Source organism: Betta splendens, chromosome 12 (genome assembly GCF_900634795.4).
Source record: "Betta splendens chromosome 12, fBetSpl5.4, whole genome shotgun sequence".
Taxonomy (NCBI): domain Eukaryota; kingdom Metazoa; phylum Chordata; class Actinopteri; order Anabantiformes; family Osphronemidae; genus Betta; species Betta splendens.
The window spans coordinates 8,603,524-8,622,565 of record NC_040892.2 but is presented as its reverse complement, the minus strand read 5'-3'; the positions used below and the strand labels follow the sequence as shown (position 1 = coordinate 8,622,565).

At 47.2% G+C, this 19,042-nt stretch overlaps 1 protein-coding gene across 4 annotated transcripts in view; it reads right to left on the bottom strand.

Moving 5' to 3' along the window:
* col5a1 (procollagen, type V, alpha 1) overlaps positions 1 to 19,042 on the bottom strand; it is a 54,507-nt gene that overhangs the window by 28,096 nt on the left and 7,369 nt on the right. For 2 of the 4 annotated variants that reach the window (XM_055513259.1, XM_029168646.3), the window contains exons 2-9: positions 15,422 to 15,589; positions 11,397 to 11,610; positions 11,089 to 11,251; positions 2,887 to 3,018; positions 1,990 to 2,097; positions 1,622 to 1,891; positions 731 to 1,303; positions 583 to 639 (exon numbers count right to left, since the gene is read on the bottom strand). In XM_055513259.1, the coding sequence (XP_055369234.1) occupies positions 583 to 639; positions 731 to 1,303; positions 1,622 to 1,891; positions 1,990 to 2,097; positions 2,887 to 3,018; positions 11,089 to 11,251; positions 11,397 to 11,610; positions 15,422 to 15,589 (1,685 nt within the window). The remainder of the gene's footprint in view (positions 1 to 582; positions 640 to 730; positions 1,304 to 1,621; positions 1,892 to 1,989; positions 2,098 to 2,886; positions 3,019 to 11,088; positions 11,252 to 11,396; positions 11,611 to 15,421; positions 15,590 to 19,042) is intronic. The other 2 variants (XM_055513260.1, XM_055513261.1) reach the window with 2 other exon arrangements.

Below are 19,042 nucleotides of genomic sequence, written 5' to 3'. Positions count from 1 at the left end.
TCCTCCCACCCCCTGGGTCACATCTAGGTTTGCTTACAGTGTGCATTCCTTGACCTTAAGCGTGATGTGTGGGTTTTCATGCTCGTATCTCAGGGTTTTGCATGTTTACAAATGACCAAACGTACTAACTGGGTGGTGACGTGTTCTCGGTTCTTGCTCACACATAAACACAAAGACACTCACTCACAGTGGCAGTTGTTTGAAGTGAAACAGCTGTACCTGTATCTGAGTCCCTCCGAGTGCCAAGGCTCATCCTCGCTATCTCACATTTACCACTATACTGTATAGGAGCATCTAAATTGGGGTTGGATGTAATCCCTCTGTTTATACTGTATGTAGTGTAAAGGCTTTGTCAGGAAGGTCTGGTCCTGATAACCAGCTGGGAAGAGGCCTTGCTCAGGAATTCACACAAGGCTCTTTTGGGCCCCAGTGACTATGTTTGGCCTGACGATTTGCATTTGCGAAGTGTGGGGCGGATTGTGTACTTGCAGATATAAACATCCACGTATCCACATGCATACGAGCACAAAGCAGGCCTACATCTGCTGCACAAGTGTGTTGCTTCAAATCAGTGGTACTCACAGGCTCAATAACAGCAGGCTCTCCCTTCTGTCCCTTCTCGCCACGGGCTCCATCAACCTACAGAGGAAAACCACAGCGACAAACCTAATCAGCTCTCCTCCTCGTCACGCTAACCTCCTCGTCCCAGCTGTGGCTCCGTGTCCTTTACCTGTCCGTAGTACTCATTGGTCTCGGCAGGCAGCACTTTGCCCTCTTTGTCGTTGTAATCCAGGTCTCCATAGGTGTCGTAGTTGTCCAGGTCACCATATTCAGTGAGGTCCTCTTGTTTGAACCCATCCAGGTCGCTGTAATCATCTGTTTCTGTGGTGGTGGACCCCCCAGCTCCTGTGGCAGTGCTGGCCGATCCACCTCCAGTAGCAGAAGACCCTCCACCAACGGCAGAACTGCTACTGCTGCCACCGCTAACGTGGACGGTGCTGCTGCTGCTGCCTCCACCACCACTAATGTGGACGGTGCTGCTGCCTCCACCACCACTAATGTGGACGGTGCTGCTGCTGCCTCCACCACCGCTAACGTGGACGGTGCTGCTGCTGCTGCCTCCACCACCGCTAACGTGGACGGTGCTGCTGCTGCTGCCTCCACCACCGCTAACGTGGACGGTGCTGCTGCTGCTGCCTCCACCACCACCGATGTGAACTGTATTGCTGGCATCTCCATCAGTAGTGTAAGCGCTGTCTACACCATAATCATAGCCGTCACTGTAGTCGTAGGAACTCTCCACCTATTAAAGTATTAATGAAAAGAGAAATAGTATAAAAACAGTTGCAACTTTTAATAATCAACTTCCTACTTTTACCAACACTATAAGCATTTTTCCGTCATGGCGGCCATTTTAAAATATAATATTGTTTTGCTTCCCCCATGTGGATCGGTGGATTATAACATAAAGAGGAACCTCTGTTTAGGTGCTGTAGATGCTTCCGACAATATCAATATCCCACAACATGAGTGTAAGAGTCATGTATATGTGAAATAGGTAATCAAATAACAATTACGTTCAGCAATTTAGATGATGAGAGGAATGTGGTAGTCAACCTACTTTTGTCATATTGGTTACGGATGTTGTTCCTTCGCTGGTGATGACGTGCCTTTCAACGGGACCCAAGTCAACAGGCCCACCTGCTCCCACCTCCAGCTCAGCCCCGGTGCCAATGCTGGTGATGGTGACACGTCGGGTGGTGTCAACATCGGGCGCGACCGTCGCCTCGTCGTAGTAAGCGTCGTAGGGGCTGTAGCTGTCGTAGCTGTCGTAGCGGCCATCGTCGTCCCCTCCGTCGGTGCCCGGGGAGCTTGTTGAAGTGTCTGTCCCCTGTGAGGCATGGGAGGACACTGGCACTATCAGTGGACTGTACAGTTTAGTCACATGATTAGATCAGGTGCATTTGGATCAAATCATAATTTGACTACCTTAGCTTCCTGTGTGGTTGTCTCACTATCTGTAGTTGGTTCCAAAGGCTTGGCATCTGCGTCGTCATAGTAGGGATATTCATAATAGTAGCTGTCCTCCTCTGTGTTCTACAGAAATAAACGCATCACATTGAAACTGGAAGAGTCTGACTGGGGGCAGAAAGAATAACTATTAATTATTAAAGCCACAATTTGTATATATGAGCCAAGGCTTTGTTGCTGCTGGCTGCCTGATGAATGTGTGACAGGCGGGCCATCGATCAGAAGCACCAGAGGAAAGCCCGCTGCGTGTGGAAGCCTCGCTCTGCATCTCCCTGTCCCGACTTGTCATGATGACTTAATGACAAATTTATTTTAAACAGCTTTCTTAATGAGCGTGTCAAAAAAGAAGCAGGTCAAGTTTTCAATATAGTACAGGGCCGACGGCCCCAGGGTGGAGAGAAAAGGCCAAAAGAATGAGCTTCCTGCGCATCTTGTAGCATTTTCTCCTAACACCTCTAATTAGCATGTGAGCAGCGCATCGGTATTCACTGCTGGGATGTGGGCTCAGGCAGAACGACATCATTCCTGAGCATTATGAGCTAACTGCTTAGCCCGATAACCCTGTTCCTCCTTGTCAGCACTTTCCCCTGATAAAGAGCAGGTGTCTTGCATAAAGCCAAGACATTCTTCTCAGCACAGGATTCAAACAAGATGCGATTTGAGCATTAGAGGCAATTATGGATTAAGAACATTAAGGTTTAAGGTCAGAGGTCATGGGAGTAGCTGGTGGCTCTTTTCTTTGCTTCTACAGCCTTCAGCTTTATATACTTAGTACCTGTAGTAACTGGGAGCCTTGTGTTGTCAAACCTGCAGCCGGAGATGCTAAGACTGGAATTAAAGGATGAAGTCACTCACGTGTTCATCAGTGTTGGGGTCTTGGTTCTGAGGCTGGTCGGGCACTGGCACTTCACAATCAGGGCTGTAGTGCTCACAGTAGTCATAGGCAGCACGGTGGTCTGCTACAATCATTAGCTTCTGGATGTCTCCCTGGAAACCAAGAGAAACAGGAAGTTGTGAGACCCGCGGGACGCAGATACGTTGTCATGCATGTAAACAAAAATGCAAACAGACAAAAAAAGGGTGGCGTGCGCGGCCTCTGCTGGGAACAATGAAATCACATAAACAAACAAACATCTGTGTGCGCAGCACTGTGGACTGAAACTAGGTCAAGCCAGGGGAATTTAACGGTGACTAAATGATGAGGAACTTTGTCCGGGCTCCAGCTCGAGAGAAAGAAAAATCAGCAAAGAGAACATGGAACAACTGACTTCATGTAGCTGTGGACGATGACACAAACAAACACACTCAGCCAAGGCTTTGCTCAAACGCACGCGCGCGCACACACACACACACACACACACACACACACACACACACACACACACACACACACACACACACACACACACACACACACACACACACACACACACATACACACACACACACACAAACTCATGGTCCTGCTTTTACAAGACCAGTGATTTTAAACAGAACATGCAAACCCAGCCCCAGATAGGACAGAGAGGATGTGAGGGATTTTTCCTTCCAAGTATCTGTGTAGGACTAATAAATCAACACAGGATGAACATGATCGGACCTGCGGTTACAGATAATCGTACTGAACCGTCTGACTGTACGTCCTGAGCGAGGTGAAGGAGGGTGTGGAGCAGTAGCAGAGGTGGGTGATTCAAAGAAAAGGAAACTCCTTGAACACACACACACACACACACACACACACACACACACACACACACACACACACACACACACACACACACACACACAGATTGATAGAACAAGAGCAAGAGGGAACAAGGGAGAAAAAGAAAAGGCTCACAAGGACCTAAAGGCTACATGGGGAGCAGGGTGTGGGTGTCTGCCACATGTTTGTGAAGAATGCATTTCATATGGCACCAGAGCGTTGTATTGTGTCTCTCCAAACACGTCCCATTTACACGCTCACATGCGGTGATGTCACGCCGCATCAGTCATAGTACCATCAATTTGGCTGAATCACATACATTTTTCAGGGGGGAATGAGAATCATCTACTTCAGTGATGCAACTTGAAGGAACTGCCACAGAACTTCAGGTGTTTTTGATTATGCCTCCTTGTAAAAAGTGTGAAATCCCTCAACATTTCATTCCAGCTTGAGATCTCCAAGGATCGCTCTCTTCCCTGACAAACACCGTTGGATCGCATTTGCGGTCTAACCAGTGACAGTTCAGCGGAGGCCACCAGATCTTCTTGCCGCACAGAACGCTCAGATCTACATCTCTTGCTCCAGCCTTGGCTCATGGCACCACAGAGCTTCACACAGTATTGGATGCGGGAAAACAAAATCAAGCACCTTCCTCCGAGGCAAACTGAGGTGGTCGGTACCGAACCCACCCGGCTGAGATCACAGGAAAGTTGCAAATGGCTACTCCTTCGCACAGTCTGTGTGGAGGCTAGACCCGCTATCAGTTTGACAGCCCGTCTCAGTTCTCCTGGCAAGACGATGTGTTACAGCTGCACTGATGGGGGATGATGGGAATTCAGTGTTTGAAATGAGGTCACATTCAATAAGGAATAAGCCCTCTGTACTACAAAACAGCCCTACTGTCTGGAGCACTGCGACTGCTTTCCTATTCACATGCCATTCTCTGGCTTTTATTTCATTTCTTTTTCCCCTACACCCCTCCTTCCACCATCTCCCAGAGCATCCGGAGGAATGCACGAGCAGCTCCGGACCAAAACCGGTGCAAATCCAACTCCTGCAAGATGAGATAATTAATCATACACCTAAGCATTAATGAGAACATCCTCACAGCCCTTAGAGCAACATGGCAGAAAGTGTTTAACGATGTGTGACATGTACACAGAGAAAGAGAGACAGAGAAAGTGAGCGCGCGAGAGAGAGAGAAAGTGAGCGCGCGAGAGAGAGCGAGAGAGAGAGAGGGGGAGGGAGAGAGAGAGAGCGAGAGAGAGAGAGAGAGAGACAGAGAGAGAGAAGGGGGAGTGCGTGCCTAGAAATAAAAGTGTGCTGCTGGAAGGGTCTCACTGTGGCTGGAAAAACTGATGGCTGCATTTGATTGCACCAACACTGTAGCCAAAGGCATGTGCAAGGGGAAAAACGGATGAGGAGAAGCTGGATAGGGAATGAGGACCTGAGCTGAGTGCGAGCGGTTCCAGCCGTCTGAAGTTGGATTCTGCGTTAAAACATTCTGGACTGTAAAAAAGGAAGCCAAGCCCTGAGATCTGCACAAAAACAACCGCAGATGGACCGACCAAGAAAGACAAAAACAAACTTTTTTTTGTCATTTTAAAGGGTTCTCACAACTGCACATTGATGCAATGGACTCACTCCTACTTTTTCCCATGATGCAACTCTTTGTCTTATGTCAGTCAACGCCCGTACCAGTTTGCAAGATAATTATTTCACACATAACAGCAAACAAATCATACGGACATATTATTTATCTTATACATTCTTATAATTGCATCATATTTATTAAATTATAAAAATGACAAATTCTCCATCCTCCATCTTTACACATTTCTACTTTGTTCCCAAAGCAAATACATATGTCCCAATCTAAGTTGCACACCTTCACAGTAAAACCATTGTCGAGGTCCTGGTCCAACATGACAACCCCTAAAGCTGGTTCTGATTTCCTTTCTCTGAGCTCGGGCTCTTTTCACCACACATCCACACGGCGAAAGCGCCAAATGTTATATAAGATGCTGTTTTACAGTTTTAGGGGAGCAGTGAGTGACTCCTATACTGTACTCCAGCTGTATGCTAATGCCAAGACTCTCATTAGGTATTCTGGCACTCAATGGTCAGCTCAGTCCAGAACCTCAATAAAGCCTGAGGTATTTGCTTCATTAGCATAAATGGAGTACACTTCTCTACATTTTTATGGCTAGATATTTATTATGAAATGAAGTTGACCGGGGAACCCCAAAACATAAGCAGGAGAGGAAATCAAAGGCTTCAAAGACGGTAGTAACAGACACGCAAGCAGAGATAGAAGTAGGTGTAATGTAAAGCAACACTAGCAAACAGCGACACAAAAACAGCAGCTATCCTACATGTACAGCCAAACAGGGCTCACCAAAGGGAGGAAAACCTGGCATTATGGAATCACAGTCAAACCCCACGGGGAGCCATAAAAGACGTGCAATCAGCTCTGCTATTTGAGAGGGGACGGTGACATTTTTCACTCTGGAGCATAATGTGGCACATCAGAGTGGTGCTTAAGGCGGAATTTTCAGACAATAACAGGGCTGCTGCTGTCAGCATCTCTCTGGACTCTGAAATACGAGGCCGCGCCGAGCCAACGCTCTCCTCACATCAAGCTCTGGTGGAAAAGCCATTGCCTGTGGCTGTGAAGGGACGACCTCACTCCACATAATTCACCGTTGAAGACTCGTGCACGCACACACAAAACATACGAGCCCGTGAGTTATTGCAAAGCTGCAGCTTGCAGAAAAGAAATGAAGGTTCGCAAAGCAGAACAAATCCAGACTGATCAATGCAGAGTTTAGATATCGTGCCTGGATTCGACCGAATATATGTCACACTGGGTTCTGCAATTTGTTGCCCAACACGCTGAGCCCCATCGGGTGTTCTGGTTGTGTCCATGTGGGGGCAGGAGAGGGCTCCAGTGAGCACTTAGCCACACATCTGTCTGGATCTGAACAATCATGCAGACTGGACCAAGTTCAAACTGCACAGATATTAAATGAATTCCTAAATTTGTAGTTTCTTAAATTGGACGTAAACAGCAGAAGTCAAGTTCAATATTTTACCTCATACCCAGGGACACGTGCTAATGGCTGTGTAACTATCACACCTCACACAACCCTAAGCAGCCTTAAGGCAAAGCTGACATCCATTGTTTCCAGAGGAGCAGGGCCCCGTAGAGCAGTAAAAGGCAGATGTGGTTGCTTTAAGGTAAGATATTTTCATAATATATTACAACGGTCACCGTTGCGCTTTTGGGCCACATCTTGGTCACAATCCCAGCACCTGGGCATTGTCCAGTCTGACCACAGAACACAAACAAAGCCAGCCACACACTGCACACGGACCACAACTCGACACGGACACGCACAAAAATGCACAAAGACACAAACAAACTACTGTAGCGATGCATTGTCTAGGTGTTTACAAGGACACGTGCTGTATGTGCATGCCTGCAGGCCGGCAGAACTGAACCTTTACCACACATTAAATACACTTTAACCCACATGCACATTCCCCTCCAGACTGCCAGAGCAGCTGCCAAAAGCAACAGGCCGGTCTGCCGCAGCACTTATCCACCACACAGTGCCTTTCTCTCACATCTGTGCTGTTGTCCTGCTCTTAAAGACCCTCCATGCCTAGACTCCCAGCCCCCCATCACACTCCCTTCTGTGTAAGAGTTCAGTCCTCTGCCTCTGAGGATTGCGGGCAGACATATTCCCATTTCCCGTTCTTTTGGGATAGTGGAAACCAGAGGCGTAGATTCCCGCTGTTTAGCTTGGCCATTTGCTGAAATCTACATAAAATGTGCTGAAGGCACACTTCAGGCCCTGCTGACACAGTGAAGGAATAACAGAGCTGGAATAAGGGGGCGAAAGACAAACATCTGACATGAGTTAGGGAAATTCTCTTAATTATCCATGGTGGAAACTCCATCCTCTCTGAGGCTACTGAAGAGCTACAGTTTGAAATGTATAGAAGCAGTGTGTTCTGACAGTGAAGCATGACATATACAGCGCCTTGTTCAGGATACGGAGAACACATGTGTCTACATCACACACAGGTTTGACCAGACTAGGCCAGAACGCACCATTCCAGACACACATGCTAATGCTATAATAAAATGCTATAATAAAAACAGGATGAAGACCTGACTAATGCTTTGGGTAAGTACTTCCAAACCTCTAAATAGTTCAGCCTAGTTTGGGTGGATAAGAATACTCCACGGTCACGCCTCTGAATGTGGCTTCAATCAGCTGATCACACTTTCAGAGCATAATAATATTAAAAATAACAGTAATTTAGTATGATAACCATGACTTTACTAGATCTACTGCAAAAATAATAAAACAGAAGCCCAGCCGAGGCATTTCACTACTAGATTCACAACCTGAGCCAAACTGGCCTTACGTTGGATTATCATACATACAGTAATCCTCGTCTGAAATCTATAAATCACTTTTACCTTAGATGACTGTAAATAATGGAGGAAAACCTACAATGAATATGAGGAAACAAGATGTGCAGGAGTGATCATGGCATCACAACGTCAAGGCTTTTAACAAGCATCGAGTGCATGTTGCGTGTTTTTTTACGACTTTTTCCTGGCTCTGGTGGAGCTGAGGGAGCCCCACAGCTCTCCTCGTCCCAATCCCTTCCACCGTCCGCTCCATCCATAACCATCTAACTTCACTATGTCTTCACTTCTCTGACTCAGGTCCGTCACGCGTGCTTGCCCATCATCCCCAACTTATCATTTACTCTCCCACGCGCAGCCCCAACTCAGACCATCAGCCTATCAATACCAAGGAACCCTCTGGATGATGTCATGTGGTGCGGCTGCTGTTCCAACAATGACATCAGTGAGGAGATAGCTCCTGATTCATTCCAGTGTGACCCAAAGGTTTTTGGCTCCTGAATCCAAACCTACTGAACCGCTCCATCCTCCCCAAACCCTCACATCGTCTCAATATTCAGCATCTTGTTTTCCTCCTCGTTCGTACAAAACGACACAACACGATCGCTCACATTCACACTGGGCGAGGACAAAAACGGCAGTGTCTGCAGAGCTCCACCTCGGCCGCTTCGATTCACTCGAGGTCCCCCGCGGAATACCCCTGAGTGAGGCCAAGTGGTCCATCTGCCCAGCTTGTGTTTCCTCAGACTAACTGTAGCCATTTGTTTTCACTGAACGATACTTAAAACCAGGGGACAGGCGATAAATTAATTCCGTTTTTTCTTGGCCTCCTCACTGGGAAACAAGACGCAAACAGGAAAATCATGTGCAGCGTCAAACGGGCTGTATCTTCTAAAAAGCAAATTTAAATGATAAAATTAAATTACATTTTTAATAACCATGGTTCTTTATGCCTAATTACTATTTCTTCTGCAGAAGGTGAGCATTAATTACTAGGTATAATGCCTGTCTACATAATTATCACTCTAGGTAGTGTTTATTCACGGGCTTAACTGTTAAAACCACCCTCCCTTTATGAAAGCTGGTAGGAAACAAAGAACCTTCATCATGGTACATATACTAGGTAGACGCGCTCTCTGTGACCACAGGAGCCATGTCAGAAACCACACCACAAACCACCTCACTGTATAAGTACCACTTCTCCCTCTCTGCTCTATGTAAAGGACCTTGCAGATGGATGAATTGTGTGGAAGCTTAATTTAGATTTTTTTTAACTTCACAACCCACCTTCAAATGTACTGTTTCAGTTACGTCACCACTTAGATGAAGTTTGCGTCAACTGTATTAATACAGCTGTCGGTCAAATCGCTTTTCATTATTTTGCGTTTCATCACCTCCTTCCTTTCAGGAGTGAAGGGAGTGGGGGGTCAGTGCAGCCCGAGCATAATTTGGAAACTATGTGGCATATTTTCCATTTTGTGCACGCACTGGTGCCTGTCCTGTCTCCCAACTGGCAGACTCACAGCGGGAGGCCTTTAAACATCCATCCGTCTGTTCCCACGGTAACCTTTGAACTGTTACAGCAGCTCTGATAGCTGGGTAAGGTTTAAATAGTTCTTCTATTACCCAAGTGCAATGATGAGTATGTTGCAGGCAACGATAAAATCAGATTACAACAGCACCAGATACTGTACTGTTGGTACAGCCAACACTGCATCACTGGGCTGAGGGAGGGTAGTCCAAATAACAAATACATTCACACAAACCCACGAATAACATGTTGCCTTTCTGCTTTACTAAACAATTCAAGTCTGCAATTCAACTGCACAGCACATCCCTTCTTTGGCAGGAATATTGACTATGGTGAGGTTTATTTTTATGTTCCGTACAGCTTGGCACACCAACCTTTGGGACCTTAGCGGGAGTGATGTCATATTTCTGTCTCTTTGTCTATTCTTGTTGATCAGCAATGGGGTTAAAGGTCACCTGGCTTAGCATCAGTCACATCAGTCAGCCTCTGTTATTAATTATTATTGAGGGCCTCAGTCTCACAAACTGATCCCCCTTCAAACAAGCACAATTCAGACGAGACAAAGACATCACTATCCTTGTTGCCCTGTGTGTTTGCCCTTCACATGGGTCGTATTTAAGACACAAAAGCTTGTTATGATCACTAGATGAGACTCATTCTGATTGTTAACACTTGGCAAAAGCAAAGTACTTTTCATGTGATGATGCATATCAAATATCACTGAGTATTAAAACCCTGGGACTTCCTGTCTCAATTAATCCTTCATCTCATGCCTTTAAGCTTTTAATACACATAACGAGAGGAGAAACAAAAAAAGTTTTTGTTCTAATAATGAAAACTTGTTAAAAGCTTGTGCAAACAAAAACCTTGCAGCTTATTCAGAAGAATTAGACTTGCAGCTTTTAACTGCTCAGTAGCCCCCATGAGGCAAAACTTTAAAACAGCAACAGCTGGGTTAAACATCCCACAAATGCAGCACAGTTGACGAACGAGCAGAGCAGAACAGAACAGAACGTGAAGTTCTTCTGCGGATGATGTGGAATATCCAGCACCTAAAATTAAATTTGATTTGCAACTGTGTGCATGTGTATAAGTGGGTGGCAGAGGGATCAGATGCTGGGGGCTCTGTGAGCTAAATCCTCACATCTATAGAGGATGTGGCCACAACCACAATATCTAATCTGTGCATCAGAAAAGAGGACTGTGATGGCCAAAATGAACCAAAGCCACATGAGGCTGCATGAAAAATCTCATTTGCTTTCATCTCTATATTTTAATATAAAGTTAGATTCATATGCAGAATTACACGGCTGAGCATCGGAACTTCTCAATCCCTTGAATCAATCTTAAATCAAGTTATTTAACGCCGCCTACCTCAAAGACTTCTTCGTCAAGTATTCTAGTTCCAAACACAATAATTCCTTTGGTATCGATGATGGGTTGGGGGCTCCTAAGCAGCTTCTGGGTGGTCTTCTTTTTACAGTCCAGAATGAGGGTAATAGTCTGCTTGTGCACACTGATGGCCACTCGATGCCACCTAGAGAAAAGGGGTGAAGTTATTTCACAGAACACAACAAAGCATTTAATTGGTTCTTGCATTTGGCCCCATCTTCAGATTCTGATGCATCCTCCCAGGATCTGCTTAGAGCGTGACATGCATAAACAAAATATATCTTACTTACTTCCCATCGGCTAAGTTGACTCCTCTGAAGAGGGGGTAGTCCTCAGGTGTGGGTTTGCCCGTGTGGTCCTCGTACAGGAACACTGGAGAGCGTCCCACTTCAAGTCCGATCTGCTGGATGCCCTGTTCATTGTATACAGACAACAGGAAGGACTGGCTGCCCTTCTTGGGCTTCACTGTGGCCATGATGGAAAAGTCCTCTGGGAACGCGTCGCCTGCCAGGACAGGTGGTGGGATGAATAGTTACAGAGAGGTGTGAGAAGGAGGCCGCCATCATCAACAGGATGAATGTAAAACTATACTTGTGTTGAAACTGTTGTAACTGGGATTCTGAGACAGTGCTCAGTTGTGTCACAAGGGGGTACAGTACATTTATTATCGCTACCTCTAGTGGAAATAAAAGCTAAAAAAAACAGTTCATTTACGCTGAAAGAACACGAAGAAGCGAAAAACCAGCGATTTGTGATATGCCCAGAATGTCAGAGGAGAGGTTTAATCTGAAATGAATAAAGGCTAGACGGATAAATTAAATAAAAGTTAGATAGACGCAGAGGTGGGAGCAAATCCAGCACATTCAGCATAAGAAGCATAATGACAAAAGCATGTGGTCCAGGGAGACTGTTGAAGTAGCCTTCAAACCATACAGATGATGGATATAACAGGCACAGAGACGCTCCAGTAGAGGAAGAGGGTAAGAATTATTACGCGGGGAAAAATTAAAGACACACACGTATGGTTTTGCCTCGCATTCATCCGCACGGTTCCCCCTTGTGCAGCCTCAACTATTTCCTCCATTTTGCTCAAGAGCGGGGTGCATCTGCCAGACAGACTGGCTCCGTCATTGGGGTGTTCTCAGGACCCCAAAAAGAGGGTGGGCTTCGGAAAGGGACTAATGTGGAGGCAAGCGCAGCTTTCTGATCCCACAACATAAAAACCACGATTGTTAACGTCTATCTGGATTGTCTTTGACAGAATCAAACAAACCACTTGGACTCCAGTAGCAGTTTGCCCTTGTTCTATGAGTGCAGAACAGACGGCTCAAGGAGTCGGGTAAAGAAAAGGGGCGGGGACTGTGGCTACAGTGGTTTTCTACCACCTCGTACACCAATCAATTCTGGAAAAAGCCAAACTGTGAGGACTACCATTTAAATTTTCAATCAGAGGCTGTGTAAAAAATGGATGCCTCAGTAGGAATGCTTTGTGGAAACCTGGGGTTAGGAACTCGATAGTAAGAGAGGAAAAATCATTTTGTCTTCTCATTGCTCTTCACTCAGGCAGCATCTGGATGTTGGTTCCCCTTTCTGTCCTGACTCCTAGCCTTCATTAATGCCAGGCATCAGATCGCATCATGCGGTGAGCACATGCCTTGGCAATGTTCTCCCTCAGGAATTCAGCCTGGCATCATATGAGAAATGCCGCGTTATTTGACAGATGCTTCGACGGGACGGAGGGAGGGAACGTTAGAAATAAGAAGACGAGACCGAGGCGCTACAGTCGGGTTGGTGGGAAAATTTAAAAAAACAGCTGGGGGAACATTAGTCACCGTATCCAGCTGCACGTGAGCCACGTCTGTCGCCGAGACGGTGACTCAGTTCTGGCTCAAGACGGGCTCTTTGTACGGAGGTCAGGGATCAGTTAGGGGGGAACATCCACAAAGTACACCGCGATATTTCTCCGTCTGCCCTACAAGGACTGGAAAACCGCCATCACAGCATGGAAAAGAGGAGGGTGATGGCAGGAGGTGACCAGAAAATAAGTGGGAGGAAAAGAATGAATGAGCCCCTTCCTCAGGACCTCACAGCGAATCCCGAGGGCCAGTGGGGTCGCTCAGAAAAGCTCAGGTTTCTCTGGAATGTCTCTTAAACTGGCTTCTACTTATAGCAACCACAGGTGACACTAGTTATCTATAAAAAAGAGGAGTTGTTTTTCTTCACCTACCAAACTTACAGAATTCTCTACAGCAGCCTAAATGTCAACGAGGGGCGGCTGATAAAGAAGAGAGGAATAGGAAAAACAAGGAGTTTGACACAGTGATGTGACCCAGAGTCAAGAGTCAAGATCAGGTCTAAATAAAATCATGCAGATGTTCTGCTTGATAAGAGTCTGTGTAATGTTCCTTTTGTCAGTCTGTCAGTGGTGAGTACTTTATTTTTATCGTTTTACTAAATTACCTCTGTGTTCAGAAAAAAAAATGTTTCTTAATAGTCAAATTTAATAGTTTACTGCCTTTTTAGTGAGATGTGTCTCAGCTGACACGTAATAAACTACAATTACAAACCAAGTTCTGTTACAATTAAATGCGTGTCAGACAATAAACGCATAAAATAAAAACAATGAGCTAAACTGTCCAGGGCTTTAAAAGTCAATAGACCCTTTACAGCTTGTGCACGCTGTGCTTCTAGTTGTTGCTGATTTGGATGGCGCTGCAGCAGACAATCCTGACAAATGGCCCAGTCCCATGTATTTGCAGCCATCCAGGCCACAGCAACACAAGCCATAGCCCCATTCAGAGAAGTGTGTCCATGCATCCTCCTCCTCTGGGTTTGAAATTGTATTTACTCATAGTTCTCCTAAATACACTGAATACTGAGCCATGAGTCTAGAGTTAAAGAGAGCCGACAGCTTCATTTCCTTCTCCCTCACATCATAAAGGTGAGAGGGACTCTCCTGTTTCCAGCCTCTACTTCTAAATGAATCATCCCTTCCACATGTTTGCCTAATGAGTGCATGTCTGCGCTTGCTCTTTTCCAACACCTCATCACAGGCTGTCAGTGAATCTGGGGTCACGGGCCCGTGTGTCCTCCACCGAAGCTACTGCGCTGTTTTATTATCTGCGTTACAGTCATAACAAAAGAAACGCGTTCACATGCTCTTTTCCACACGTGACTGTTTTTTTTTACCGTTACGAGGCGGCGCAGCGCCAGACATCCGGCCAAAAGCCATAACTAAAAGACGGATAAAATGATCTCACGGGTTCTCGCCGCCTTCTGGAATATATTAGCTTAATGTTAAGGCGAGACAGAGACCACATCATAGACGCTGCTGGTGGAAACAGACGGCTACTTCTTCTGTTTGCACCTTAAGACGACGTGGTGCCTTCTGCGAACGTCTCCGACTTGGTTTGTTTAAACGCAGACTGTTATTTTGGACCATCCAGAGGAGCATGTGTGTAATTATACAACGCATACTGTATCTAAACAGAGCCTCTCATGGGCTCCTCTGTCGTAGAGCTTCAAAGTGAGGAGTATTTGTTTGATTGGTGAGCATGATAGGGCATGAAGGCCGCTGGAGCCCTGCGGCTTCACTTTAAGCTCCGGAGAAGAGCCACGTCTTGGATCAAAGGTCCACTAAGGCCAGTGCAACATCTGAGACGACAATCATCCAATTTGTGCGAGCTTATTTCACAGAGAGGGCTTTGGTTTCTCCTTTCTGCACCGTTACGGCACCACGCGGGTGATTTTTAGAAATCCTTCCCCCCGCGCAGCGACCAATAACCTCGTTGCTTCATTTAAACCGGCTGATTTCTGTTTTGATCTTCCCGTACTGTAAATAAAAAGGCACCACATGAAGGAGACGAGTGTTTATCAAATCTCGGTAGGTGAGGCACGGAGGAGTGAAAAGCTGCAGCGAGTCTGGGAGAGATGACAGGGGCGAAAACGATGGCGCTTGAGTGAAAATGGAGAAAAACAGAGCGAGGAGGACAATGAAGGAGCAGGGGAGAGGGAGGAGAAACGGGAAAGCGGCGCAGCAGTAACCCAAAGCCACGTCAGCACAATGGAGCCAGGCTGGAGTGGAACCCCAGACCTCCCTCCCCTCCACCACCCCTGTTCTCGATGCCCCTCCCACATCAAGTATCACAGGGCCGGACGCCTCATGCATCTGGTGTGTGTTTGTGTGCAGGGGTGGAAATAATACGCACTATTGTTATGTGTGTGAACTTTAACAAGAGGACCAAGTCAGCTACTAAAAGAGTCCAGATGTGCTGCATACAGTAGTGGGTGGGGGGGTAAGTTGGTGCACACTCACCTGGATACAGCTGTTTTGTGGGGGCGCTGAGCTGGGCCTCTTTGGACACTCTGTAAGCCACATCTGGGCCTTGTGTTGACCTCCGATGTGAGCAGAAACCCGTTGTTTTCGTAACACCCTCAGGTAAACTGTGAAAATCTAAAATCTTCAAGAGGTCTCCTACTTCCACTGCGGAGGGAAAGAAGAAACAAACAGAAAAAAAACGGTCAGCAGTCAAATTTAGCATATCGCACTGTTTATGCAGAATGACACGGATGAAGCCTCTGTGCTGACTCAGCAGTAGTAGCTGCTCAGTAGTCTTTAGTTGTGGTTCGGAGATCTCTGTGATCCATTTAGGCGCTAAACGGAGATGTGCCCATTTATAGATCGCCATGATCATGGGTTATAGCGGCAAGAAAGGCCAGTCTCCCATCACTTTCGCCGCGGCGCCAAATCTCCCGCTGCCTCCCTCTGGCCACAACCGTGCAATTAGCACACTTCCAGACCGGCTGTCCCAGCTGTAACCAGGCCACCACAGAAGTACACTGGGTCAGAACAATGTGACATGGGGTTTGACCCTGGACCGCTGGACCGCACCCCCACATGCCAAAACCACCCAGGACAAACAGATGTTCCTGCAGCCAGAGGCACACATATCAAGCTACACAATGACAGCCGGTACCATGAGGGCTCACACCGGGTCGTGTATATAGGAGCAGACACACAAGGACGGGGCTGTCGGGGTGTTTAAGAGCAGCGCAAACACTAAAGAGAGTGGGCACGCCGAGCAGAGGCCGAGAGGAGAACTTTATGGCACAAGAAATAAAACAAAAGACAAAGGCAGGAATGCTATGAAATCTACTCTGAGGCATTTCTGTGCCGCTTATGTGTAAGTGGAGCATCAAAGGCAATCTCTCAGACGAGTTTAAAAGCATGCGCACACACACACACAGGCACACACACAGGTAGAGCAGTCAGCCCACAAAGACCACACATGCTGTTCAGAAAAAAAAACTGTCCATGTGAGAGTGAAAGGGCTGCTGGGAAAGGTGGAGAGGTGAATAGACAGAGGCGAAGCGTGTTTGTACATCCTGCATTAGCCTGCAACGGCCTCCAGCTGGATGTCATTACACTCAACCGGCGTGCAATGTGGACCGGTTATTCAGAAAGGGCACTTTAGGCAGAACTTTAGCATGAGGAACACGTTGGCAGCACAAGTTCCTGTGCAGCTGCAGTGGGACTGTGAAAAAGCCCCATCGGCTCAAGACCGACCGGCGAAGCAAACAAAGGTAAAAAAAACTAGACACACACACACACACACACACACACACACACACACACACACACACACACACACACACACACACACACACACACACACACACACAGTTTATACCTTACCTGTTTATGCACAAATATTACAAGTTCATCCCCTCATTTATCTCAACTTCCTGTCTCAGAGAAAGTTCTTAGTTTATCCAATCCCAGGCTCCGTTATTGCACCTCTACCTATTTGAAAGCATCAACATCACCTTGAGGTCGACATGAAGTGCCGACGCAGCAATTTGTACTAGAGACATATAATAATGTGTGTGTTGGAGCCTGTCAGAAAGACATTCACATTTCTGAAGGCGTGCTGTATGCAGCTCCTAACCAGGTGAGGGGTCTCAGCTCCGTCCGTCATCGACTCAAAATGAAGAGACATTTAGAAGCTCATTCACCTCGATGACAGATGTGCACTTAATGAATTCGCAGAGTGAGCGGCAGCGGCGAGCGGCACATCAGGCCCGATGGGAGGTGCACTTTTGTTTATTCACACCAGCCCTTCGCTTCAGGAATGCTGATCCGCTGCCACAGAGCTGCTCCCTTTCACATCAGTCGCCCTTGGTGGCTGTCGTAAACAGATGTTGCCCACAATTTATGGCGCAGGGAGAGGAGAGCGTCTTCTGTGCGGATCCACTTTAATGACTTTACAGGGAAACGGTGGGAGCCCTGCAGCGACGTGCTACAGCTCAATGGAAACAAAGCGATAAGACACATTACGGAAGGGGTCATCGTAAACAATACGACGACTGAGACTGAGGAAAAGGAATTCCTTGACCTCAACTTTCTCTCCATTCAAACCAATAGCACAACTCTACCATCTACCCATCGTCCAACCTTCATCCTACAGCGCATTGAGGCCGGCTGTAGTCATCATACAGGCTCCATACAAGGCATGGAAATAACTCTCTGTCCTGCAGTTAGACACAGTTTCAACCCTGCTTAAATGATGGAACTTCGATGTGGTCAGATTTAACCAAAGGCACAATATTGAGATCTGAGGGAACCAGAGTCTGTGGTTCTGACTGTTGCAACCAAGTAGCATTAGCATCCTTTTTCCATGTCCCCCTCGTTTCTCCTCATGTACCCTCCTCCTGCAGCTACAGCGGCTGTGGTTCCTTATATGGACACAACCCCACATACTGTAGACACAAACACTCACTACACTGTATGTAACCAACAACAATAAAGTCATCGAGGATGATCCAGTCCAGCGCTACACATCATTCATCACTCAAGGCGCAGGTAATAGCGTTGCTCGTCATAAACACATAGACAAACAACGACAGCTCCCATTAATCAACAGTCGCGGTCATTGTATTAGTTCACAGATGACAACAACGGTGATAAATGTTCCAGAGAAGCCGATAACACAGGCTGGTGGAGCATCACAATACAGCTGTCGTGATAACAATAATAACATCATGAGCTGGCGCAGCACCACGGGGAGAGATGAAACGAGGGGGAGGTCCGTGAGAAGCATCCAGTCGATGCTAAGCGTGCCTGGACCCCCCGCTGAGACGTGTTGCTTCTGCTAATCCACACTGACACAAACTAATCCCGTGCACATTCTCTTTTTTGGGGAGGAAACCAATTGTCTTTCCCAGTCCGCACGCGCGCTATCGCTCGTCCCACTCGCTCATTTCCCGTCTCCTCCATCCGCATGTGCGCCGTCTGAGGGGTCGCCTGGAGGTGAGCCAGGTGGACGGGGCCAAAACAAGCGGGCGAAAGGCAACGGAAGGTGAGAGGGCGGCAAAAAAACGCCTCTGTCTGGGCCCCGAACGCTACAAACACAAGTTATCAGTCAGCTGGCTGCGTCACCGGCAGTCGACCTCCCACAGGAAGCCGCCCTGACCACATCCCAGGCCACAGGTACGGCCTCCGTCGCACCTTGTTTGCCCAAGCTGTTTACCCACTTAAGAGGCACTTCCCTCGAGGGACCAACGCGGCCACCGCTGGATGCTAAAAATAAGCCCCCCTCCCCCGCGGCCCCTCACATCCAAGAGGCCGGTTGCCGCTACATCCACAGAAGCTGTTGACGCGACACGGTCGTGTGTGCGTTTGCTTCCCGCCTGTTTGCTGCTGCTTTCACTGCGTCCTGTGATACAGTAGCTAACAGGTTAACACACACTGAGGCCCTTGTCCAGTCAACTGAGAGGTTCATGCATGATTCACCCATGTTGCCGTCGGTCTCCTGGAAGCTCCCGTCGGGTGTGAAGCTCTTTATACACTTCTGCTCCCGTAGTTTGGGGTTTCTCCCACGTCCACAGTGAAAATGTGTAAGTGCATTGTACAAACTGCACCTCTTTTGATGTCGTG